The sequence below is a fragment of the Ceratotherium simum genome, chromosome 34 (genome assembly GCF_057802395.1).
Source record: "Ceratotherium simum simum isolate JZ-2026a chromosome 34, ASM5780239v1, whole genome shotgun sequence".
NCBI lineage: Eukaryota > Metazoa > Chordata > Mammalia > Perissodactyla > Rhinocerotidae > Ceratotherium > Ceratotherium simum.
Window position 1 is genome coordinate 8,164,329 of NC_141933.1, and position 27,545 is coordinate 8,191,873.

General features: G+C 42.9%; 1 protein-coding gene across 2 annotated transcripts; it reads left to right on the forward strand.

The window, feature by feature from the left end:
- Positions 1–1,135: 1,135 nt before the first annotated feature.
- Positions 1,136–26,421, forward strand: MAJIN (membrane anchored junction protein). 2 transcript variants are annotated; one of them, XM_087422676.1, is made up of 11 exons: positions 1,136–1,339; positions 9,806–9,923; positions 14,414–14,459; positions 17,831–17,906; positions 18,087–18,212; positions 19,065–19,096; positions 19,407–19,498; positions 20,775–20,838; positions 24,586–24,658; positions 25,486–25,603; positions 26,211–26,421. In XM_087422676.1, the coding sequence occupies exons 2-11, from the start codon at positions 9,823–9,825 to the stop codon at positions 26,254–26,256; spliced, it is 774 nt and encodes a 257-aa protein (XP_087278802.1). In that variant the 5' UTR covers positions 1,136–1,339; positions 9,806–9,822; the 3' UTR covers positions 26,257–26,421. The 2 variants fall into 2 exon arrangements, with proteins under 2 accessions (XP_087278802.1, XP_014648477.2); XM_014792991.2 differs by lacking the exon at positions 9,806–9,923 and having other exon boundaries at positions 1,177–1,339.
- The last annotated feature ends 1,124 nt before the right edge of the window (positions 26,422–27,545 follow it).

Genomic DNA, 27,545 nt, shown 5'->3' on the forward strand with positions numbered 1-27,545 from the left:
GATGGCTCAAGAGTTGTGCCTGTCCACAAATGTGTTAGCTTCAGTCCACACAGTGTATTCAAGTTTTTCAATTAGTTGCCAACATTTTTAATGAAATGAAATTGAAAATCCCATGAAAATATGGCATTACCAGGCTGCACTTCCCACAGGCGCCCCTTCAGTGGGAGACTGGATAGCAGGTGCCCTCTGTAGATGGGGCAGGTGCCCTCCTGAGATCCAGTTTCCTCCCTCCCCCTCCCTCCTCCACTTCTTTCCTTCCTTTTCCTGCTTTGCTTTCCCAGGCCTTTGCACGTACTACCCACTAGTAGGTGCTTACTCGCCCTAAGTATGAAAAGACATACAAGACTTAGCCTTCAAGGAGTTTACTATCTGGGCACGTGGAGTAGGGTTTTAAAGTGGGCGGGCGTTAGGGGTGGGGGAGGCATTCCATGCAGAGGGAACAGCACGAGCAGCAAAGGTGAAGGCAGGAGAATGCAGTAGGACTATAGGGATAAGATTTGCGGCCCCTGGCTATCTGTCAAGTGGGCAGGTCCATTGTCAGGAATGCAGCCCACCCAGCCCACCCAGCCTTACCCAGCAAATGTGGGGCCAGATCGCTTAATAACATAACACTGTCAGAATTTGATCAGCAGGAAGTGGAAGGGGAGGTGCTAGGCTTTGGAATCACATAGACCCATGTTCGAGTCCTTGAGTCTGCACAAGTCGCTCCCATTTCTGGGCCTCTTTTCAATTGGGAAAGTAATAACTGCTTTACGGCACTGGGGTGAGGATTAAATGAGAGTGTGTGTGGAAAGTGCCTGCACGATGCTCGACACACAGTAGGGACTCCACGGTCGACAGCTCCGGACCTAACCACGGCTGGCACGTAGCATGCGCGAAATGAACAATCGGTGGCCAGGCCCCGGAACGACTAACAGATGCTGCCCGTCGGTGCTCGGCCGAGAGGGCTGCGCTCCCCTCCGGGCTCGACCTCTTGCGACCCACGGGCGATGTCTCAGGAGCGCGCACGCGCACACCGCCAGGCCTTGTAGCGCTGCCCCGCCGGGCGCGCCGTGGCGGGGGGCGAGGACGCATCAGCTGCGCGTGCGCAGAAGGCCCGACGGGCAGGGAGCGCAGCTGCGCGTGCGCAAAAGGTTTGGCGGGCTTGCCGCAGGAGCCGAGGCGCAAGTTAGCTGCTGGGGGAGTTCTGCAGCTCGGCTTCGTGTGAGGCCTGCGCCGGCCGTTGTCAGAGAACATTTTTTAGTGCGGACTCCGGCCGAGGCCCCTTTTATGAGGCGCGAAGACCGTCTAGTCAGTGTGTGACAAAGCCTGGCCCAGCCTGGGAGTCCTTGGCTCTGAGGTAACGGCCCACAGAGGCCTAGTGTTCTGGTGAGGTTGGCTTTTCCTTGCCTTTATTTTCTGAGAGAGGTTTCCGGCCTGGCCCCACCGCTCCGCAGCTGCCCCCTGAGCTAACTCCACCCCGGGTCCCTGTGGACGCCCAGCACCCGAGGCCCCCCTGTGCCCGGAGCAGGGCCTCGCGGTCTAGGCGCTGGCCTGGCGCCCAGGGTGCTGGCCGCGAGGAAGAGCCGGGGCGGGCGTGGGGGAATGGCGTGTGTGGGCCTCAGCCGTGTCCAGACCCCCGTCCACGGGCCAGCGAGCGGCAGTTGTCTCGTGCCGTCGGGACTGTGCTTTCGGAGGCCCCCAGCCCCCCTCCCGCGCCCTCTTGTAAAATAACTTTTCCCGGTAACAGAAGTGTTCATACTGGGCTGTCACCACGCTCCAACCCGGGCTGGGCAGTTGCCATGAGAACAAGACTTCTTCCGTCCAAACGTGCTTGTCACATCATGTCTTAGTGATTTCACTGAGTTTCTGGCTTTCAAATGCCTCATTGAACCAAGGAAGTAAATACTTGAGTGATGGCCCTCAGATCTCTGTTCAGCTCCTCACGTCCTTGAATCTTAGCGTGTGGGAAAGTGGACAGGAAGACTCAAGCAGAGACCTCTCTGGACATCCTTGGCTTTTCTGAATTTGAGTTCCTTCATCTCTACATCTGCAGGGGGTTAACCTACCACAATGTCCAACGTTCTACCTGGAATCTCTTTGGATATCTCAGGGGCACCTCAAAACTGAGTGTCCAAATGTGGACTCGACGTCTTCCCAGCGAAAGCTTACTTTCTAAGACCTTTCTTCAGGAAGTGGCACTTCTATCTCTTCAATTAGTTGTTCAAGCCACTAGGAATCATCTCTATCTGTCCCTCTCCCTCACCTCATCGAGTCACCAAATCATGACTAGACGCCTTCCAAACCAATCTACTTCATCTCCGCTTTCATCACTGTAGACCAGGCGGGTATCAGCTTCTGCCTGGAACCACAGAAGTCTCCTCACTGGTCCTCTTTCACCTGCTCTTGTTCCAGGTTATTTCCCACATGACAACCAGAGGGATTTTTTTTTTTTTTTCCTAACTCACAGCTGTGTGGTCATACCATCTTTTTATTATACCTTTCAATGCCCTCCTATTGCTCTTAGGATAGACTCCACAGTCCATAACCTGGCCTATAAGGAAGGCTCTCATCCCTTCTCTATCTTACTTTCTCCCTAGATGATCCCACCTGTTCCAATAGCATCAAATACCATCTAAACACTGATAAGTCAAATTTGTATTTCCATCCCTTGCACACTAGGAGACCGTCTCCTGGGCGTATCCACTGGGGTGTCTAATAGGCCTCTCAGACTTAACCAAAAGACAACTATTGATTTGTCTCTGCAAATCTCTTTCCCGGGAATCCTTCCCCTTCTTAGTAAAGAGTATATACCATTATCCACCTAATAACAAAGGCCAAAGTCAAGAGCCGTCCTTGATTCCCACATCTAGTCTATCACTCTAAAATATACCTCAAATCTATTCACTAACTACTAAAATCCCAAAGTCCAAATCAGCAGCATCTTTCTCCTGGACTACTACAAAAGCTTCCTAACTGATCTCCCTGCTTCTATTCTTGTCCTTTATGGTTCATCTTCCTCCCGGCAGCCAGAGTGATATTTCTAAAGCATAAATCAAATCATTTCACTCCTCTCTATACAACCCTTGGCATAAAATCTGAACTCTTTACAATGGCCTACAGGCTCCACATGATCTGGCTGCTGCCTGTCTCTCTGGCTTCATCTCCTTCTACTCTGTCTTCATTCTGTGTGTTCCAGTCACGCTGACCTTTCTGTCTGTCCATCACAGGGTATTGATGCTTGCTGTTTTTTCCTGCTTGGAATGCTTTTCTCCTTGACTTTACATGGTTTTTTCACTTTCCATTAAGGCCTCAACTCAGTTGTGATCTTTTCTGAAAGGTCTTTGCTGGCCACACTAGCCAAAGCAGGCTCCCAGTCACTCTCTACTACAAAACCCTATTTCATTTTCTTCATAGTACTTAGAATACTTCAAATTACGTTTATTTATTTATATGTTTATTATTGCTCTCCACACCTCCTGAAATGTAAGCCCTTACAGGCAAGGAATATCTCTCTTATTACCCACTCTATCACTGCTCAGAACAGTGCTCGATGCATAGTAGGCTTGCAATTGTGTGCTGACTCTCTGCTTGTCTTAGTAGTCTTATCTCATAGCACCATCCTTCTTGTCCACTATGTTCCAGGTTACTGTACTTCTCTCTTTTGAAAGTGCCATGCTCTTTCCCAACTGAGGACTCTTGCATCTGCTGTTTCCAGTACCCACTCTAGACCCCACACCCAGTTGTCATTTATACTTCTCTAACTAATACTCATCCTTCACGTATGAATCACTTAGAGCCAGCTTGCCTGACTTCCATTATAGGTTAGGATTCCGTTCCCATATCACCCTGTCCTTTTTTATGGCAATCATCACACTTAACATTATTTGTAAGCTCTTTGCAGGCAGGGACCAAGTTCTTAATCTTTCCCGTTTTATCTCCAGCACTTAGTTTCTGGAACATAGTAGGCATGTGAATATTTTTTTGTGTGTGTGAGGAAGATCAGCCCTGAGCTAATATCCATACTAATCCTCCTCTTTTTGTTTAGGAAGACTGGCTCTGAGCTAACATCTATTGCCAATCCTCCTCCTTTTTTTTTTCTTCCCTGAAGCCCCAGTAGATAGTTGTATGTCATAGTTGCACATCCTTCTAGTTGCTGTATGTGGGACGCGGCCTCAGCATGGCCGGACAAGCGGTGCGTCGGTGCGCGCCTGGGATCTGAACCCGGGCCTCCAGTAGCACCCGGGCCTCCAGTAGTGGAGCGCGCGCACTTAACTGCTAAGCCACGGGGCCGGCCCTGGCATGTGAATATTTGTGAACTGAATGAATGACTGTTGAATGAACGCAAGATTGAGAGAATCAAATCAGTTAAAAATTAGGCGAGCAGTTGGCATGGAGTGTAAGTTAGCTGAATCTGCCCTGCCTGCTTCGTAGAAGTTTTTGGATCTTGTGAGTTAGGGATAGGAAAGCATTATGTAAACTGAAAGTGCTCTATAAATAGGAGAATTTTTTTTTTTTTTTTGCTAAGGCCTGTTCATCATCAGATCCCTATGGTCTAATGGTCTTTCAAAGTATAAAGCTTTATGTTTCTTAGCAATAATGCCTGATTCTGTTATTTTAGAGCTATGTTTAGGTGGTAAAATATAAAGAATTGAGACTAATGTTGAGTCTAGGCCAGATCATAAGGTAGCCGCATTCTTGACACTCTTCATTCAGCTGGACCATCTTGCTTTAGCAGTACATCTGAGTTTTAATCTTGCCCTTGATGTGTGACCTTGGCCCAATTAGCTGATCTCCTCAAGCCGGATATATCTTTTTGTAAACCTAGTGACTATAATTCTTATCTCCCCAATATCTCACCAGAATTGGATTAAAGTTAGTAGGATATTTCAAACTTCCTGTGTGAAATTTGCTCTTTATATAAAAGTAATTTAGTTTTCTTATTAATTTAATTTCTTCAGAATCTGCCATTGTTTCATGCCAAGAACAAAGCTGTATATTTTAGAAGCTTTCTTTTCACACTTTCCTATATCTGTCTTCTGTCACTAAGACCCTTGAGATATCTACATCAAGGACTCAGAGTTTATAGCTCAAAGTTGTAAAAGATGTTCTTTTCTCTCTAGCTAAGGATAGTCTGTCCACCATTTGCCCTTCTGAAACTGATGCTTTTTTTTTTTTTTTTCATTTTTAATCTTTTCACTTACATGTACTGCTTCAGGGCAATTCACCCAATGGTGTAACCAAAAAATAAAATGTCCCTCCTTGCCTGCAGTTTTACATCCAAATGCTTTTTGGGTTCCTGGGGTTGATAGGATTTTTAGAGTGCTGCAGTGAATTCAATGTGATGTGAATGCTAATAGGTTGATAATGTAACAAGCCACAACTAGTAGGCAGGGTGGTGAGATGAGATACCATTCTATTGCTTTTCCAGAATAAGGAGCACAGTCCTAGACCTACTGACCAAAGGTAGTTTTCCCATTAGCCTTTAGGGTGGTTAAGATGGAAGTGGAAGAGGCACTTAGGTGCAGAGAGTAACTTAAGAGGTTGACTTGGACTCCTTGTTTATCTATTGAGTTGTCCATGAGGCCTTTTGATTTCATTTCAGTGCGTCTTCCTACCTTTCCTACCTTTCCTACCTACCCTCCGAAGCAAAACAAAAGCTGACACAGTTCCAAGGACAAATCTATTCCTAAACAAATGCCACAGGCATTTTAAAGATTGTCTCTTACCAGAGAGAGTGGGAAGAAACCTAATGAAAAGGAGAATGACATCAATAAGCGTGAAAGTATCCTGGGTAGTCTTAGATCAGTCTCTTCCTGTCCCATATCTTAACACGTTTCGTTTTTAAAAAGGCTCTTCTTTATTCAATAATCTCTGTGTAGAGCACTACAGTAAGCAATTATATGTGCATTATTTCATCAACCATTCTAATCACCCTGCAAGGTGAGGAAACTGAGAATAGTTCCTTTTGAAAATAGAGCTTGAAGACAAACAAATGTGAATGTAACCCTTTACACCCCAAGACATAATTCTAAGAACTTTTACTCAAAAGATCCTACATTTTGGTTTGATGCCTTTGTACCCAAATTGAGTTTGCCTTGAGTCATCCAGAGTTATGAGAGTGACCAGGGTTACAGTTTAATAAAAAGACCGACTGGATAATGTATTTTAATGGAAAATATATGGGCCAAAGGAATCAATAATGTTGGGGGAGGTAATCCTGGTTCCGCACTGAGTTTTGTGAACTTGTGAGAGTCGTTTCCTTCTTTGGTGAAGTCACTTCCCTCTTGTCCCCTCTAAAACGAAGGGCACTTCCAGCTATAGGCAGCCATGAATCTCTAGTTGGAAATCTAGACTCTCAGTCTGAATCTATGAGACCAGCCAAGGACTTTTGACGGTGGAAGGAGAGTTGGTCATCTGTCTTCAATCTCAGTTCTAAAACTTGGGTGTTGGATTCATAGCTTCAGTGGGAGTTCCCTATTAAGTTGCCCATACTCATTAGTGGTTGTAGAGCCTGTCATGTTAGATCTGCTCAATAAATGTATTTTGAGTAAATGCTTATGAAAGCTCTTTTATTCTTTAACACTGTGGAGGATTTTCCCATCAAATATTACCAGATATATTTAATGATATTACTTCCTTATTATCATCAACTTCGTCCTCAATAGCCAGTATATGTCATTATCCTCATATAGCACTCAGCCCTGCTTCAGGTTCTTTGCACTGATCCAGATGTTTCTTTATGTGAAACAAATTACTAAAACCTTGAAAAATCTTTCTTTTTCTAATATCAGTTCCTATGTGTCATTTAATTATTGGGAATTTTCAAGGAAAGATTCTTGATTGGGATTTGTCAGATTTTGCACTGAGATTAAAGCTAATCAGTTTTCCTCTTCTGAATTTGTTTTTCTAGTGAAGCATTAAGAGAAACTCTTCAAATCTATCCGAACAGTTAATGTTTATATAATAGTCTAGAGTTTATGAAGTGCTATTTACAGCATTATCTCATTTAATCCTTGCAACAATTCCAGGGGTAAGTGGGATCCCCATTTGTAGACATAGAAACTGAGAACTGAAGAGACTAAGTGACTTGCTCAGGGTCTAATGACTAATGGGAGGCAAAGCTAGGACTCAGTTCCTTGGACCTCCAATACTAAATCTTACGTCCTTCCTGCTATCCCACGTTGCCTATAATTTTTCTTCTTTTGTTTTAAAGCTATAATGTTTTGTGATCACCTAAAAATGGGTTGAGAGTCTGACCCTTCATCTGCAAGATCCCATCAACTTAATAGTTACTGGGACATAGTGTCACCATGACTGCAGTACTCATGTTGGAAAATAACCTTGTGAAATCTTTGAACCACTACTACTATGTGGTTGTTTTGGATTAGGCTGTCTAATCTTTATTTTCAAATGAGGTAATTAGTGACTGATGTTTGTTTCTGAAGCAGGCATCCAGGAATTAGCAGGAACAGGCTCCAGCTAGAAGAGGGCTCTTTTTACTTCTTTCAGACAGCCAGCTGTGGTGCAGCACATGAAGTTTCCTCTCCGGATTGTCATTTCCAGCAAATGTCCTTCATTTCCTTTGCTCTGATGCTCCCAGTCCTCAGTCTCTGGAGAGAAGTGTCTGCATTTTAGAAGAACTCTCTGAATAATTGAAAGCTGAATTTTTGTGGCAGCAACCTAAGTCTCACCAAGTGGGCTCTCTGCTACTTACAGAAGTCATCTAGCACCAAAAACACATCAAATCTAGCCTGGGTTCCTGCCATGCTTTGGGCATGGGGAATCAGCAAGTTTTTTCTCAGGATATGAACCATATTTCCCCTCTGGTAATTTTGCAGTTGGCGCCAACTCTTTCTTTTCACTTTTGACTGCAGTTCTAGTCTAAATAGTCTCATGGGCTTTGGCTCCAACCTCCTGTCATTCTAATCCCAAGCAGCCGAGATCAGACACTGGGTTATCTCTTTACTGGCAGCCCCAGACTTGAACTTGGGAAATTGTGGGAAATTCCATTCTTTGGGCACATAGATTTCTGACTCCACCATACAAGAGTTTTCCCTGCTAAGTAGAAATGGTATCAGGGTAATATGGAGGAAAGAATAATGAGAGTAGTCCTTTATGTGTGTATAATACTTAGTACTTACAAAATGATTTTATATTTATTATTTTGTTTTTTCTTCCTAATAACTCCAGAAAGCAGAGTGGAAAAGTGGTTAAGAGCATCAAGGATTTATACTGCCTCAGTTTGAATCCCAGTTCCAAAATTCGTACCTATGGGAAGGTTATTTCATCTCTCAGTGCCTCAGTTTCCTCATCTGTCATATTTAGACTACTTATCTCATAGGCTTGTTGTGAGGGTTAGATAAGAAAATCTATATAAGGCTCTTAAAATAAGGCATGACAAAAAGTTGTTGTTGTTAGTTGTACAAATTATTGTACAAATAAGAAAACCAAGGCCCAGAGAAACTAGGTAGGAACATTGAAGCTGAGATTCAAACCTAAGTTATTCTTACTTTGTGTCTGTTCTGTCTGCCTCATCTCAGCTGCCTCTGAAATCAATACCTTGCATTGTATATAGGTAGCTTTGATCCTCAGGAACACTGGAACTCTTACTCTCATTATTTATTATTTAAACTTTCATATGAAGAGACAAAGTGCAGGGTTTATTATCTCTACAAATAAAAAGAGGCATGGGTTAGGCCGGTCCGGTGGCGCAAGCGGTTAAGTGCATGTGCTCCACTGCGGTGGCCCGGGGTTCGCTGGTTCAGATCCCGGGCGTGCACTGACGCACCACTTGGTAAGCCATGCTATGGCCGTGTCCCATATACAGTGGAGGAAGATGGGCATGGATGTTAGCCCAGGGCCAGTGTTCCTCAGCCAAAAAAAAAAAAGAGGAGGATTGGCAGATGTTAGCACAAGGCCGATCTCACCAAAAAAAATAAATAAATAAATAAAGAGGCATGGAAAAGTCCTAGTGACTTAGAAAATCACAATTGATTTGATTGATTCTTAACCTGAGTGTGTACCTCATGCCCTTTTGGAGGAGAAGAGACATGCTATCCTTCTTTTTCCATCTCTCCCCTTTCCTGAGTTTCCCACAGAGAGGACCTTAAGTGGGCAGAGATTCTGGGATAGGAAAAGTAAAACTAGTAAGTGCTAGGAGAATAGTAGGCATTCTTGTAGCACAGAGCAGTCTCACATGTGGTGAAGAGGAAGAGTGGTTGAGAGGTAGGGAAGATAAGGCATTCCTCGGCGTGGCTGGAAAACAGTGTACATCCTTATTTGCTGCTTTGGCTGTGGCAGGGAGGTGTGCTCATCCCTTAACTTCATCTAAAATTAATAGCAGAGGTCTTCCTAATTGTGCCACTTATTGGTGCATCCTTTGGATTGTTTCATTCTTTGTCTTGGGCCCTCTTTACTTTGGCCTAGGTTCCAGGGAAAGTGGGGGCAAGGGAGGAGAGTAGATTCAAGAGATATTTGGGAGATAGATTTAATCCTAACCAAAAAAAAACCCCAGATGTTATTATCATTAATCTCATGGAAGAATGGTGATTTGCACAAGGTTGTAAGGTAAATGACAAAACTTGAACTCAGGTCTTTTGACTTCAAGTATAGAGCTCATCCCAAAACACCATGTGTCCTCCCCCTGTAGGTAGAATAGTCCAGGTGATTAATATCAGAACTGATCCTGGGACATATGCCAGCTGCTGAGTGTTGGACATTTTACTCGTGAAGAGATGCTGCAGATGGGGCAGGTTCTCTTTCCCATGCACAAGGAGCCATTGTTAGCTTTTTAATAATTCTCTAATATTTCTGCTTTATTTAGGCTATCATTTGGAAGCAATGAGTTTAAAACCCTTCACCTACCCATTTCCAGAGACGAGGTTTCTTCATGCAGGACCCAATGTGTATAAATTCAAAATCAGATATGGCAACAGCATCAGGTAATTTTAAAACTAGGTGTGTAGGCTTTGCAAACACAGGTTAGTGCACTCCCACAGGTCATCCTTTCTCTGAAGGGATGGCTGAAATAGCACCTTGTAGGACTCTCTTTCCCAGGTATTTTATATTCTGTATATTATTATTCATGTAAGTTTCTAAATTAGTGATGGCATACCTTTGGGGCAGTGGTTCTCAAAATTTTTTATCTCAGGACCCCTTGGTACTCTTAAAATTATTGAGGATCCCAAAGAGTTTTTGATTGATTGTGTTATACCTGTCAATATTTATCATAAAAAATTAAAACAATACACTTATTAATTTAAACATAATATATCATTAAATTGTTAACAAATAACATATTTTCTTAAAAATAACTATATTTTAAAAAAATTAATGAGAAGAATGGCATTGTTTACATTCCTGGGATTTACCCTAGAAATGCAAAGATGGTTCAGCATACAAAAATCAATCAATAGGGGGCCATGGCTTGGCGGTTGAGTGTGTGCACTCTGCTACTGGTGGCCCAGGTTCGGATCCCGGGTGCGCGCTGACACACTGCTTGTCCGGCCATCCTGAGGCAGTGTCCCGCATACAGCAGCTAGAAGGTTGTGCAACTATGACATACAACTATCTGCTGGAGCTTTGGGGAGAAAAAGGGGAAAAAAAAAACAAAAGAGGAGGATTGACAATAGATGTTAGCTCAGGGCTGATCTTCCTCACACACACAAAAAAAATCAATCAATATAATCCACCATATTAATAGAATGAAAGGAAAAAAATACATGTTCATCTCAATTGATGCTGAAAAAGCATTTGACCAAATCCAGCACCCTTTTGTGATAAAAACACTGAAACTAGGAGTAGAGGGTAACTTCCTCAATGTAATAAAGGCTGTGTATGAAAAACCCATGGCTAACATCATACTCAGTGGTGAAAAACTTAAAGCTTTACCCTTAAGATCAAGAACAAGACAAGGATGCCCACTTTCATCACTCTGTTCAACATAGTACTGTAGTTTTAGCCAGAGCAGTTAGTCAAGAAAAAGAAATAAAATGCATACAAGTTGGAAAGAAAGAAGTGAAACTATCTCTGTTTGCAGATGACGTGATCTTATATGTAGAAAACCCTAAACAATCCACACAAAAAAACTGTTAGAGCTGATCAATGAATTCAGCAAAGTTGCAGGTTACAAAATCAACATGCAAACATCAGTTGTATTAGGGGTCGGCCCAGTGGCATAGTGGTTAAATTCACACACTCTGCTTCGGTGGCCCAGGGTTCTCAGGTTCGGATCCCGGGCGTGGACCTATACACCACTCGTCAAGCCACGCTGTGGCAGCGTCCCACATACAAAATAGAGGAAGATTGGCACAGGTGTTAGCTCAGGGCCAATCTTCCTCAAGCAAAAAGAGGAAGATTGGCAACAGATGTTAGATCAGGTCCAATCTTCCTCACCAAAAAAAAAAAAAAAACACAGAAAAACCAACTTACTACAAACCTACAAGTAATCAAAAAGTGTGGTACTGGCATAAGGACAGACACATAGACCAATAGGGTAGAATTGAGAGTCCAGAAATAAACCCTCACATCTATGGCCAATTGATTTTCAACTAGAATGCGAAAACCATTCAATGGGGAAAGAATAGTCTCTTTAACAAATGGTTCTGAGAAGACACCAAAAGCACAGGCAACAAAAGAAATTAGATAAATTGGACTTCGTTAAGTTTTTTTTTAATAGTGTCAAAGGACACTATCAACAGAGTGAAAAGGCAACCCACAAATAGAAAGGAATATTTGCAGTCATATATCTGGTAAGAGTTTAATATCCAGAATATATAAAGAGCTACAACTCAACAACAAAAAGATGAATAACCCAATTTAAAAGTGGACAAAGGACTTGACTAGACATTTCTCCAAAGAAGATAAACAAATGGTCAGTAAGCACATGAAAAGATGCTAAATACCATTAGTCACTAGGGAAATGCAAATCAAAACCACAATGAGATACCCCACTTTGCAACCCTACCAGGATGGCTATAATAAAAAAACAGAAAATAATAGTTGTTGGCAAGGATGTGGAGAAATTGGAACCCTCATACATTGCTGGTGGAAATATAAAATGATACAGCTGCTATGGAAAACAGTTTGGCAGTTCGTCAAAAAGTTAAACATAGAATTATCATATGACCCAGCAATTTCCCTCCTAAGTACATGTCCAAAAGAATTGAAAACAGGGACTCAAACATGCTTGTACAACAATGTTCATAGCCGCATTATTCACAATAGCCAAAAGGTAGAAACAACCCAAATGTCCATCAATAGGTAAATAGGTAAACAAAATGTGGTTATGTGTGTGGTATATACATATATACAATGTAATATTATTCAGCCATAAAAAGAAATTGCAAAAGGAATGAAGTTTTGATACATGTACAACATGGATGAACCTTGAAAATATTATGCTAAGTGAAATAAGCCAGTAACAAAAGGACAAATATTGTATGATTCCGCTTGTATGAAATATTGGAATGAGAAAATTCATAGAGATAGAAAGTAGGTTAGAGGTCACCAGGAATGGGGTGGAGGGAGTTATTGCTTACTGAGTACAGTGTTTCTGTTTGGGGAGGTAAGCTTTGGAAATAGATAGTTGTGATGGTTGCACACTATGGTTGTGAAGGTAATTAATACCACTGAATTGTATACTTAAAATGAGAAATTTTAGGTTATATTTTACCACAATTTTAAAATGTATTAATTAATTTAAAAGTTATAATATATCCATTAAGTGTTAACACATTTTTATTAAAAATAACTACATTCTCCTGTAGTGTGGTTACCGGGGGCAATGGGAGTAGGGGGTGGGCACAAGGGGTGAAGGGAGACATGTATATGGTGATGGACAAACAAAAATGTACAACCAAAAAGTTCACAATGTTATAAACTGTTAAAACATCAATTTAAAAAACCCCTACATTTTCTAAAACAAAAAATGAGAAGATTGGCATCATTTTAAATTTCTGCAAATCTCATTAATTTCTGGCATAACAGAAGACTGCTAGATTATCATATCTGCTTCTGCATTCAATTGGTTGTGAATTTTTTGGGGGTTGAATTATGAAAAAATTCCAGCCTCACATAGATTTGTAGTTGGGAAAGGTAGGAGTATATCAATAGCCTTCTCAGATCATTGTGGCTATTCTTCTTTAACCTGAGATCAAAACTTGGCAAGTGGTAGTTGTTTTTTTTTCTTTTTTTTTAATGTGGTAGTTTTTTAAAGGTTAGTTGCAATATAGAATCTGAAATTACATCAGTGAACTTTTTGAACTCTGCTACATTAAAATTCATTGGTCTATCTTGTTCTTTGAATGAATCTTTTACCTAGGATGACTTTGTAACATGATACGTTTCGTTGATCGTTTGGAAAATATTGGTTCGCTAATTTATGCAGATTGTCCAAATGTTGACACATTTCATTATACAATATCAAAAAATCCTATTTGCTAATATCGCTACCAGTCTTATCAGAAAAGTGTTTAACTCTTTGGAAGCTGTCAGTCTCACAGTGGTGGATAGAAGTTTTCCAAAAATCAGATTTTTGCTTGAAATCCCCAAATTTATCATTGACAGCAAATACTGTCAGTATTTGTTTTCCTTGAATTGATAAGCTCACTGTTCGTTTTTAAGAAGATGTCATATTCCCAAGTCTGAATAACAACCATAGTTTGTCAGTCAGCTGATCGTTCAAGCAAAATACCGTTCCATGAGAAGAGCAGCTGGTTCAGTTTGCAACTTAAACAGTCGCTCAAGTGCTTTTCCTCAAGAAAACCATCATATTTTGGTATGCAGCAGAAGTGCTTTATGCGTACTTCCCATTTTATAACATAATATATTAAAAAGACATGTATTCAAGGGTCGAGATTTTATAAAATTATTAGTTTTTTACTGCTTCGTCTCGGATATGAAATGAAACTGGATTTTTTTTTTCCTATGTGGCAGTAGAGATTACTACAACTGCTAGTACAGTAGTGCAACTGGCTAAGGCACCGGGAGTTTTGCCCTCCATTGCTTTTGCACTAATGATTACAAATGTTAACACAGTGAAAAAGACAAACATCATCTTAGTATTATTATGAAAATAGTTTTGCCCTTGGAGACCCCTTAAAAGAGTCTTGAGCACCCCTAGGGGTCCACACACTACAGTTGAGTACAACTGGTCTAACGAATTATTAACTTTCACGGTGGGAATTTCAAGTCTTGGCAGATTAATGGAGAAGATATTTTGGTACAGCCTTGTACCAGTTCTCAGACCACACCACCTAGGTGATCACTTCTTCCCATGAGCGCTGGGTCAGCACACGCAATTGTTGTTTAGTCACATTTCTTTAGCTCAGTGGAAATGTCATTTTTGCTCTACTGTGTACTGACAGTAGAGTCTGCTGTCTCCAGAGCTTTCCTTCTTGGCTTACTTATCTCTTGTCTGTTTACCTTCTAGGGGGGAAGAGATAGAAAATAAAGAAGTCATCGTCCAGGAGCTGGAGGTAGGGTAAGAAGCAGTCTTCTGGGAAAGTTATTCTTTAAGCCAAGGATGTGTCCATATCCAGATTTTAATTATTTCCTACCAACTGAGTCACAACCTCCACTTGATTATTTGGCTTCTTCCTGCCACATTTCCTTTGCAAAGAAACTACTGTTTTTCCAGGGAAATTAAAGCCTGTATCCTTTCTCAGTTCTCCTAGTTGAAGTGTCAGCACCTTTGAGGCTGAGAGTTATTTTGTTTCCACCAGAGTTCCCAGCCATGAGCAGCTCTCTTTTGTGGCAGCTGGCAAAAAGAAAGCTTCCGGAGGACTGCTGCCTTCCAGGGCTCTGGGAAACCTCACCATCCCAACCACTGCCTGGTACTTGACGTTCAGGAAGCTCAACTGTAAATACACAGACAAGACTGCTGTGTCTTCGTTCTAATTGGAAACATTTGCAGTTGCTTTATTCCCACTTCAGTTTCATTCCTTTTCTACACAGCTCCTCTAGCTTTAGGTCCTCCGACAGGAAGAAGACTGAACAGGTGGACAACTTTGTAAATTGATGAAAGCACTGGGCAAGGAGTTCTGGGGGCTGGCCCTGGATTCCAGTCCTAGCTGAGCCACTAATTGCCTCATTTATAAAGTGAGAGTTTTAAACTAGTTTATTCTCTTCTAACTTTACAACTCAATGATTTATGACTGTTGTGAATTTATGAAGACATGCTGCTACATTTCAAAGAATTCAAATACAATTAAAATACACAAACCAAGACTCTATGAAACCATAAATCTGAGTCATAGCCTTAAAGGTACCTGTGGCTCTTTGGCTAAGTGTTGAAAGATACGTAAGGATCTTGCAGGACCTTGGAGACATCATTAGAAATAATAATCATTTTAATATAGGATGATGACAATTTTCTGCTTATTTTAACTGTGAGTAGAGCAGAATTTATTTCACTTTGCATCAGTTAATTTGGGCAGAGAGGGCCGGCGCCGTGGCTTAGCCATTAAGTGCGCACGCTCCGCTACTGGCGGCCCGGGTTCGGATCTCGGGCGCGCCGACACACCGCTTCTCTGGCCATGCTGAGGCCGCGTCCCACATACAGCAACTAGAAGGATGTGCAACTATGACATACAACTATCTACTGGGGCTTTGGGGAAAAAAAAAGGAGGAGGATTGGCAATAGATGTTAGCTCAGAGCTGGTCTTCCTCAGCAAAAAGAAGAGGATTAGCATGGATGTTAGATGAGAGCTGATCTTCCTCACAAAATAATAATAATAATAATAATTTGGGCAGAGAAAAGCTCAAGGCAGTGTAGTAAAATGGAGAGAGGATAGACTTTAGAGCCAGTCAAGTCTGGATTTGAATTCTAGTTCTGCTTCGCAGTGTGACTTTGGGCAAGTTACCTACCTTCTCTGAATCTGTTTCCTTACCTGTCAGTGACGTTGATAAATAATACCTGTTTTCAAGATTGTGGTGAAGGTTAGAAATAGATGTGTGCAATGCCTGCCACACAGTAGCTCAATAAATGATAGCTAGAGAGCATTTATATACATTTATAATCATATTAAAGTTTTCAAAGCACTTTTTATACATTCTCTTTCTCCTACTCATTAATTTTGAGGCAGATGTTACTATCCTCTTTTATTCATTTAAAAAACACATATTGAGGGGCCGGCCTGGTGGCGCAAGCAGTTAAGTGCGCGTGCTCCGCTGTGGCAGCCTGGGGTTTGCCGACTCGCATCCCGGGTGGGCACTGACACACTGCTTCGCAAGCCATGCTGTGGTGGCATCCCATATAAAGTGGAGGAAGATTGGCACGGGTGTTAGCCCAGGGCCAGTCTTCCTCGGCAAAAAAAGAGGAGGATTGGCAGATGTTAGCACAGCGCTGATCTCACAAAAAAAAAAAAAAAAAAAAAAAAACATATTGATAGGCAGTATAGCCTAATGGTTAAGAGGACGAGCTCTGGAACCCCACTGCCTGGATTAATATCTTGGCTCCACCATTACTAGCTGTGTAATCTTGAATGAGTTATTTCACCTCTTTTTGTCTCAGTTTCTTCATCTGTAAAATGGAGATAATGGAAGTGTTTATCTCATAGGGTTTTTTATTGTTGTTGTTAGTGCCATCAAGTGGATTCCAACTCCTATTGACCCTTGTACAGCAGAGTGGAACCCTGCCCGGTCTTTTTGCACCATCCTCTCACCTTCTGGTGCTATATCAGACAATGCTCTGTGCTAGTCACAGGGTTTTCATGGCCAATTTTTTCAGAAGTGGGTGGCCAGTTCTCTCTTCCTAGTCTGTCTTAGTCTGGAAGCTCTGCTGAAACCTGTCCACTGTGGGTGACCCTGCTGATATTTGAAATACTGACAGCATAGCTTTCAGCATCAGAGCAACGCGCAGCTGCCACAGTATGACAGTCGTGGTGTGGATCCCTGACTGGGAAACACACCTAGGTCGCAGCAGTGAGAGTGCCGAATCTTATTACTAGACCGCCAGGGCTGGCTCATAGGGGTTTTGTGAGTGTTAAATTAATATGTATAAAAACAATAATACTTGGGTAGTGATTACTCAATAAGTATTAGCTATTAAAATTATGAGCTAGAAACCATGCTAATACAGAGAATGTAAAGATAAACAAGACAAGTTTCTGCCTTCTGTGACCCCAAATATGAGGAAAATGAGGCTTAGACAGATAAAATGACAAAGCTAGGGCTGAAATTCAGACTTTTTCTTCCCCATAGAGATCCAGTAGTCTTTTTTATGATCTCAAATTGTTTAATTAGTGTATACAAATAAGCATAGGTTAATTAGAAACTAATCAATTAAGATTTTAAGAGTAAAAGAAAAGGTTTGACTTAACGCGAAAGCAAAATAACTATATAGCAATAAATACCACTATTATTCATTCATTCAGTATACATTATTGAGGACTTGTCATGCATCATCCACTATGACAGACACTATAGAAGGGATGCTAAAGTAAGTCAGGTGTATATTTTACCTCAAGGAGATTTCTCAGTAAGGAAAATAAAACAAGTGTACATGGTGTGTAGTGGAGGCCCAAGGCTAACTGCTGTGGAGTTTGAGACTAACAGTTAATTACAGCTTGGGGAATCAGGGAAAACCTTCTGGAGGAGTTGGCTTTTGAACTGTACCTTAAAGAATAGGCAGGATTTGGACATATGCTGATGGGTAGAAAGGGTATTTCAGGCAGAGGTAACAGACTATGCAAGAGCATAGAAATGGAGAAGCAGAAGTCACGTTCAGGGAACAGCAAATAGTTCCTCTTTAATAGAATGTAGGGTATGTGAAAAGCAATGACAAGTATAAATGGAAAGATTGGCTGAGACTAGATAGTATTACAGTCATTTCACATATTTCTTCCAGGATTCTATTCGTGTGGTCTTGGGAAACTTGGACAGTCTGCAGCCGTTTGCTACAGAACACTTTGTTATATTTCCTTGTATCCTTTCATTTCTGAATTGAAATGAGCTACAACTCACATTGTAGGTTCAAATGGAAGCAGCAAACCCATAGGTAGTTTGGAGGGTAGGTCAGGAAAAGGAGGAAGAGTCTTATCCCTAAAATAGTACTCAGAGATTCGTAGTGACTGCTTTCCTCACTCCTTAGCACCGTTTCCCAGATAAAAGCAGATGGGAGAGAGTGGCCCACCTGAAATTCAAACATGGGGAAATCGTCTTGGTCCCCTATCCATTTGTTTTCACTCTGTACGTGGAGATGAAATGGTTTCATGAAGACCTGTCACCTGGTAAGTAGAATGATGGAGGTGTGGGTGTGGAGAAGAAAAAGGGAAAGGTTGAATGCCCGTGGGTTAGCAGTGCAAGCTGAGTATGGCAAAATGGTCAGCCCGACTGGGCCCCTACACTGCACAGTGCAGAGGTCAGGAGCAAATGCTCCAAGCAAGACCGCCCGGTTCAAATCCTGGTGACTTTGCCACTTAATAGTTGTGTGACATTAGACAAATTACTACTTTCTGTGCCTCCTTTGTGAAATAGTGGAGAATAATAATAGTACCTATCTCACTGAGTTGTTAAAAGGATTAAATATGTAAGTATTGGTAGGTGGAAAGCTCAGAGTCTAACATTGTGTAATCACTCAATGAAAGAGACCTATTATGTAAATACTTCCTTCCATTTTAGAGTAGTCAGTGACTTTCACCTTAGTGGTGTCTTAAAGGCATCTCCCGATTTTTAATCTCTGAGGGCCATTGCTATTTTCACTCTTAGAGGCACAAGTAGACACCTGCCAATTTGATTTGGAAAAGGGTGCAAAGGCCTTGCCTCAAAATATCTCCCCAATTCACTTGTCACTGATGCCTGAAGTTGCACTTTTTTTCTTTTATAGTAGTGATCCCCCCGTTTTAAGTGGCATCTCTTTAGACTATATTGTGAGTCAAACCCTTTTCAGCTTGTAGATGACAACAGTTCTAACGTAGGGGAGGAAGAGAGTTTGAAGACACTATTTCTAGGAAAAGTGGTACCAGGCACAAGGGAGAAGGGCATACACAGGTCTAGGTCCAGTTCTGAGAAGTAAATGGTAGCCAGAAATCCAGAGGAAACAGAGTCTTGATTCATTATGACGTTCACATTTCCTATTGTAGGGAAACCCATAAACGACAGTCCTCTTGCGTTGGTAAGTTTGCCTTTTCTCTACAAAATGAAAATTGCCTTTATTGCCTCATGTTGTCCAAAAAGTCCTGTCTTGTCTCTTCCTCTTACTTTGACCTTTGGCTGCTGCCCAGGTCCAATCAGAATTGTGTACATGAGACCATCTTTTTTCCCATGGCTGGATTTCTGAGACTATCTCAGACTATCCTTACCTGAAAAGCTGGTGTTAAAAGTTGCCTTTGGCAGTTTAAAGGGAATTCTCTTCACTATGCCCTCATGAGCTATGAGAAACTCTGGAAAAGGGGGAGTCACAGGAGTCTGGTTCCTTTCTGAAGGTCCTACCTGAGAGGAAAGCAGCAGGAGCCATGAGGAGGAAACGAAAATGTGAGGAAGTGCCCAGTTCCCCCAGCAAGCCAGGGCTGGACAGGTCAGTGGTGTTGGGAGAGAGTCTCAATCCTGCATCCTAGTCAGGCTTTGCCAGCTATTGCTGCTGGTTGATCTCATCCTTGGACGAGTCTTTCTCTCTTGGGGCTTTATTGATACCTGCCTATTCCAGTGGGTGTGTTACCAATTGAACTCTTTCCCCAACTGGGTCTTTGGGGCCAGAGGCCAAGGTAACAGGTAGACTAAGGGAAGGAAGCAAGTTGATATTTGCAGTGTAATTTGAACATAGTCCCTTCCTTAGCAAGGTAGGATTCTTCTGTTCATCAAGATGAAGGCTGAGATGAAATGCAATCAGATCTATGCAATTGATTCCAACACATATTCAATGAGTACTTATTATGATCATACTACCAGAAAACACAGTCAGAAGGCACAAGACTTAAGAAGTCCCAGAATATTATACAAGAATCTAGAGAAACCCTCAAGAGTGTGGGAACAAATAAAATATAATTCTGTTTTACCTAGTGTGCAGTAAGCTTTTGGAGCTCTACCTTAAGGGGTAGTCCAGGCTAAGATATAAATTTCTGCAAGAGGGTATGTATCAATTACTGGGTGAACTGCTGCAATATTAGGGGGAATGTTGGGCACATCCCTAACATTTTGAAGCTGCTATTATGGAGGCTACTTATTTTCTTCTTTTGCTTCTCTGTCAGGGACAGAATGAGTCAGTAAGACAATTCAGTTGTTCTTGTTAGCACCCAGAGAGGGCTGCTGGAATAATCCAAGGTGTGATTTGCTCCCCAGCCCAAAGTGCTTTCAGCTCAGGTTCACAGAGAGCAGCTGCTCTTTTCCTGGGACTGTGTGGGTCCTGAGACATACAGGAGCAGCGAGGGTAGACCACAAGGGAACTGACCCCTGCACTCTCCAAATGTACATGTCAGGGAAGAGTTAGGAAGCTCCTTTCCCAGCCAGGTGCAATGGGAGGTACTTGGAGGTGTGAAATTTTCCATGGAGGTGAGGCCTCACATCTTCCCTTTCTCTGGGTTGTGATGCAATATCAAGTATTTCAGAATCTGATACCTACTATCAATCACATTTTCCCTTTCTCAACCCCTAGATCCCTAAGTGTCTCAAATAAGGATTCCACTGTGAATTAAAGCAGCACCCAAAGAGAATTTGGCCATACACTTATTCTGCACGCCAGGAATGGTATAAAAATAGCCAACCTGCTGAAATATTCATTTGGGCCACGTTTGCTTGAATGTGGTGATGTTGCTGCTGCCAGTAACATTTCCTGGGCTTTTTTTCCCCCACCTCAGGGCCAAGATGGGGACTTCCAGCCAAGGTCCCAGCAAAAAGAAGCCCCCTATGGAAACCAGGAGGGTAAGCACCAAAATAGAAGCTTTGAGGCTCTTGGCTATTCCTGCTCTGTTACAAGTCAGGATTCCTGTTACCAGCGCATCTTGGTCCTAAGTACAGACTGACTTGACTGAACTCATTCTCAGGTTTCACCATCTGTAGAACAATATTCAACCATTCCACCCTTGCCACAACCTGTCCCCAAGGTGGCTGCATAGTACACACAATGATAAATCCTTTTGCTAAAAGTTCCTCTCTTCTTAGCTTAAAAAGCTGCTTCTTGTACTCTGCAGTGAGATAAGAAAATAGGTCTATTGAAGTGGGATTCAGTATAGAATTTTCTCTTTAGAAACCTTTTTGCCTTCGTTTACACTGGGGTCTGAGTCTGGGAACATCTGGTCTTTACAGACGAACTAGGCATGTATCAGTACACTATACTGGTAAGAGAAAACTTCATTTAGAGCAGTGATGGGCTGGCCCCAGTAGTATTTGATTTCATCTGTGAGGTCTATTCTCCATTTAGATATTCATATATCTGCTACTTCTCCATTTCAGGGCTTCTTTTCCACAGTGGTCTCTAAAATAGTGCTGTTTTTCTTTTCCTCCCCTCTTGAAATAGCTGTTATTCATGCTTTTTTCCTACTTCTATTTCTCCAAAGTAGCTCTGACCTTAGGTATCCAAACACTCACAACTCACCTCCCTCACCGTGCCAGAACCCATAACATGATCAGTTATCAAGCAAACATTTACATATGCATTCATTCAGAAAACTTTCATTGAGTGTCTACTATGTGCCAAGTACTAGGGATGTCATGCTCTCCCTTAAAAACGCCAACAGTGTAAAGCTAGGCGGTGTAAAATTACTGATAGATGTGCTACATGCAGGAAGAAGGGAAGCACAGGGTACAAAGGAGAACCTCACCCAGACCAGGTGAATGTGAAAGAGGGTTCCCAGAGTAGCTCAAAGAAGTAAGGCCAAGAGGAAAGAGTGCAATGCTTTTGGTGACTGCAAGCCAGTGCTCCTGGAGCTTAGAGCACAGTGCTGAGAAATGTTACTGGAGAGGTTGGCACAGGCTGAATCATGAAAGGCCTTAACGCAACCTTCAAGATCACAGGAATTCCCTAAAACATTTTTAAGTAGAAAAATGAAGTGATTTTCATTTCTGAATGATGATTCTGTCTGCTGTTTGCTAGACATTGTGTTAGGTGCTGGGGGGCACCCAAACATGTGAAACCTGGTTTCTTTCCAGGAGCTTATCATTTAGTTGGGAGAAGAGTGAACCGTTATGGACTCAGACCTCTGCCTCTGTGGGCAGGGGCAGGGTACAGGGCCCTGTTGTGCTGTTGCCAACTGGCCCACAGAGTGGTTTTAGGCAGATGGTTTCCCTCTTCTATACTCCCATCCTTCAGAGAGGGAAGAAAAAGAAATGAGAAAGTACAAGAAGAGTACATTAAGCTCTGAAGAACAAAGACACTTTATACAACCAAGATAATTACTATTAAAGGAACATTTCCCTCACTCTCTACCCTTCCTACCTTCCTATTCTTAGTTTGACACATCATCTCCCTCAAGAACAGTACCCACAGTTTCTTACTCAACATAATTACCTTTTCAACCTGATACTGGGTTTAGAAAAAACTCTGAGCAAAAGAAATCCAAAAAGAACATGTTTATTGATTTTGACTCAAAGCCCAAAGCAGTCTCCATTGTAGACCCTGTTCCCAGAGAGGATTTCTCCTAAATTAAGTGATCACAGTGACTCTCAGTGTAAGTCACTCGAGCTGGAAAAATTGAATTTGCTCCTATGGTCCAACGCTTAATATTTTCTCTCCCCTTTGGGGGAAGTTAGGGTGTAGGATCACAGTGTGGATTGTGCGTGTCTGGACACGTGGGAGCCTGTGCGGTGAAAGCTTAAAAGAATACAACATGTATCTGAATAAGGTCTCTGTTTAATAAGAGGTGTTTGGGGTGAATGAGAAGGAAGGGCAGACCCACTGCCTTTGTTACTTCAGGTCGCAGACCTAGAGATCCAGACTTTGGAAGGATAAAAAATGGGAGAGAGCAGACGAATGGTGCAGAAGTAAAACAGACTGCAGTGTGCATAGCCTTTTTTGCTACCTCTGCTTGAACTGCACTTCTATGCAGAGCTGGTCCTGAACATACAGAGGACAACCTTGCATCAGATTTTCAGGGTATTGTGTCCTGTTGAATGTCCCAGATGGAACTGTCAATATTATTTCAGGCTATAATGTTTTTCCTCTCTTACACTATTTGCCTGAGAAGACCTTTATCAAGATTTCAGGAGAGCACAAAACTAAACTATCTTGTGAGGGGAATCTCCCCTGCTTCAGAAGTAGGCTTTACCTCTGCCCAAGGGCCTTTGCCCTTCCAGCCTTAGTGGATGCATTCATTAAGGCCAATGCAACAGGATTTAAGCCCCAAACCATAGTTTCATTGAATTTGTAAAAATCATTTTCTCAAACTAGAAATCAGAGCTGGGCCCTCTAAATTCCATCTCTACTTTGTCTAGAAGAAGTAAGAGATGGTCCCCTTCCTCCCTGGAGGAAGAGTTCCCTTTCACTTTTATAGGAATATGCCTTAGGTGGCTGCCTATATGGTCTGGGATTTGAGGGTTTGTGGAAAAGCTTATCTCAGAAACATCAGCTTATCCTTAGGTTGGGGCTTCATCCTAACTTTCTTAGGGGCTTGCTATGCCTCTGCCTCCCAGACCCACCTTGACAGTCTGCGGCCCCTTGCTATAGAATTCTTCACCAGCAAGACAGCTCAAGGAACTCTCCAGAACTGCTGGGTAGTCAGGCCCTCAGGTTCTGCCTGGGTGAGAGGTATGTCCTGTTGGTAGAGATCCCCAAAGAAAATATATCCCCTCACAAGACAGTTTAGCTTTGTGCTTTCCTGAAATCTTGAGAAAGGTCTTCTCAGGCAAATGGTGTAAGAGAGGAAAAACATTATACAGTTTCTGACTATCAGGTTGTCCACTGGAAATGTTCTGGGCTTGGAACCAGGTTGTAGGACGTCCCCTTCAAAGTACGGAGGAAGTTCTGTAAAGGGGTAGCACAGGGAGAAATAATAAGATTGCCTTGTAGTATGCTGGCTGCTTATGCCGTAGTCATGTTTCCACTGTCCCAGCTCTAGCCAAGCTGATGATATTTACTCATTAATGGCACTCTGCCTTTGTACATCATGTCCCTATCTGGAATTCCCTGCTCTCTCTGACCATCTCCTCACCCCCATTATGACAAAATCCCACTCATCCATCAAGGCCCCATTGAAATAGCACCTCCCCTGTGAAGTCTTCGTTGACTAACTGCCACCCACTCTATTCATGTCCTCTTCAGCAACCTATAGACTTGTGGGGTAGTCATATCACGCTGTCTTATAATACTTAGTTTATATGTCAATTTTACCACTAGATTTTACATTTCTCCAAGGTAAAGTTAAGGTCCTCCTGATTTCTGAAACCTCAATATTCTGTCCTTATTAATAGTTGGCACTCACTAACATGGAATGGTGTATTAAACCTAGCTTGGTTTGTTTTCAGCTCTTAAACCTTATGATTTTAGAGGGGCAGTGGTTAGGAAGCTGAAATGGAAAAGGGACAGTCCTATAGAAGGAAATATAGAACTTGCCTGGGCAGTCAGAAGCCAGGCCCCAGCACTGGTGTGAAATCAGTTCACCAGCAAATAGCATTCAGACCACCAAGCTGTGTAGGAGTAAAGCTGAAAACTTTTCTTGGTCCTCTTTTCATCAGAACATGGAAAGAAAAACCCAGCAGGAGTGGCAGGAGGCTCCAGCATTTGATATCACTGACGTCCAGGACCAGGGTAGGTTCTGGGGAATTCATATTTATTCTCCTTTAATAATTATCTTGTCCCCTTTAGTTCTCAGATGAACAGAGCAGCACAGAGCTCTGAGTCTGCACCCTCAGTAGGTGAGGTGCCTTGCTCCCATGGAGGTGCCTGTGGCCATCGTCTGGTCTGGGGGCCTGCCCTTGAGTAATAAAAGCCGCCCCAGCTCCCAAGAGGAGTGAAGGGAGGCAATGCATGTCCTTCCTATGCTTCTAATAGTGCAACTGATGTTTCCACTGTTTCAAAACATTTTCATGTGGGGTGATAAGTTTTACAGAAAAGTTGGGAGGGATGTGTTTCACTTTTCTGTCTTGCTGGAGAACGATCTCTGGGAAGCTTCTCTCTTCTTCCCTTCTGGGCATTAGTGTTAGTTAATATTGAAGGTGCAGTAGATGTTCGGCAAGGGCGGAAAATGCATGTCGAGGTTGCCCTTCCAACTTGCTAATCTTTTACCCAGCATGAGGATGCAGTATGGACTGCAGTTATCACAGATGCAGGGATGTAAGCAAGTGAGTTCTTCAACAAGTTGTCATTCCATGTGAAGACACACCAGCCATGGTGGGTGGCTAGGACTTGAGCCATGTAAAATCTCAGGGGCCTGACTTTGAAAATACTCCAGGGTCAGAATAGCATCTTACTGAGCTGAGATGAAATTAGGAAGATCAGAACAAACAATTCACCTGACTTCAAACAAATCCTGGTGTGAGGCTGCCCTTGGCTCATGCCAGGTGTCCTGCCTCCTGCTCACATGAAAGTAGCCTACGGACTAATACCTTTTCCCTTCCTGAGTGTTTTCCTTGCAGATTCTACATGTGGAGACAGCCTAGCAGGGCAGATTATCCCACCATTGCAGCAAAACAATCCACCTCCACCTAAAGGACCCACAGAGCCAGGAACCAGTGGCTTCTTTGGGTTTCTAAGGTAGAACACACTTTCTCCTGCTAGCAAACTGTGACCCGGAGTGGTCTAGCTCCAGAGTCCGCCTCACTGAGTCTCTCAGGGAAATTAGAGAAGAAAGCAGAGCACTGCATAATCTCTCTTTTGTCCAGGATAGTGATGGAAATGAGATTGAGCACAAGGGCCCTAACTGTGAATTTAATGAAGACTGTGTCTTGTTCATTTTCACACAACCCACCCCACCCCGATGTACCCAGCACTGGCCTGGTTCCATAAGTGCTGCCTAGACAGAGACTGTTCTTATTGTACTTGGGTCATTCAGATGATTTGTTACCAAATGCTTCCATTTCCCCTCTGAATCTAGGCTGTGTCTCCAGAGTCCTTTTTGCAGAGGACAGTTAGCAAATCTCTCTGTCTAGAGCTCAGCCATCCCATTGCAATTCTCCCTCTCCATTTCCCCCTCCTGAGTATAATCTAATTTGGGTACCTTTTCCAATGCTGTTCCAGACTTGAATTTCCACTCAGTGGTTCCCCAGAGCAAGAATGCCCTAGCTAATTGACCCCTAATGGGACCTGGGAGAAGGGAAGGGGACCTCTAGAGTCTCAACCTGCTCTGCTCTCCTTCCTGCAGCTTCCTCTTCCCGTTTCGGTATTTCTTCAGGAAGAGCAGACAGTGAGCCTTCCAAATGCAGCAGTGGGAAGAGTGTCCTCTCGCAGTGACTCCTCTCACTCCGTACTCTGCTTATGACATTCCAGTCATGGGGAATGAGGGCCCCAAACTCCCTGGTCCTCTTCTGGGTTTGTCCTGGCCTTTGCCCCGTTACAATGGAATGTTTTTTCAATTTAAAACACTAAGAAAAGAATGGAACTTTCTAAAATGCTCTAGTCTGAGAATTGTACTTCTCTGAGGGCCACTTTAGGTCTTTCATCTCCAGCACTTAGGATCCTAATGACAATAAATTATTTATGAAGAGTTATTGACTGAATTTAGTGAAGTAGAGAAAGTGAGAGAGAGCAAACTCTTCCTCAAGACAAGGGAAGCAATGCCTGAAACCTCCCCTGGGTCTACCTGGTTCTTGTTGACAGGATGCTTTGGGTGGGTGGGATCTATACCTGACCTCAAGCCTTAAACTCCTCTGCAGGGGGTTAGGGAATGGGGTCTTGCAAGACTCACTGTCCTGAGCCCTACTGACCCTCAAGAAATCATCCCTCCCCAATGCACCCAGTTTGGCCCCCAAGTACACCCTATCAGTAGATAAATACTTCTCACCCACCTGTCCCTCTGACTTTTGACAGTAATGCAGATTAGTTTATCAGATTAACTGACAGTTAGTCCAGGTTAAGGCCTCTGGAGAAGACCAGGGCACCTGAGCTCTGTCTTCATGTAACACAAGGGCTGATCTGGGACGTACAGATTAGACTTGGGTTGTGCAGCCACAGAGGATCAAAATAATAGATGGGAATTTAGGAAAACTCATTTCAGCTCAGAACAAGGAAATCACTTTTTAAGTGTTAGAGGTGTCCAGGGCCAGACCCGTGGCTTAGCGGTTAAGTGTGTGCGCTCCGCTGCTGGCGGCCCGGGTTCGGATCCCGGGCGTGCACCGACACACCGCTTCTCCAGCCATGCTGAGGCCGCGTCCCACATACAGCAACTAGAAGGATGTGCAGCTATGACATACAACTATCTACTGGGGCTTTGGGGGAGAAAAAAATAAATAAATAAAATGTTTAAGTGTTAGAGATGTCCAGTATTAGAATGGGCCACAGTGTGAGGTAAGGAGCCCTCATCACCCTAGTCTTTAAATAGAGCTGATTATCTGTCAGGTGCTGGAAGGTTCACGTGATGAGTGGGAGAGCTGGGGCTGGACTGCAAAGGTCCTTGGAATCCCATTGTTTCACTGCCTTTACCTTGGGTGGGAAGAAGAGAAGAGAGGTGGGCTGCTGCTGTGGGAGGGCCTGGGACCTG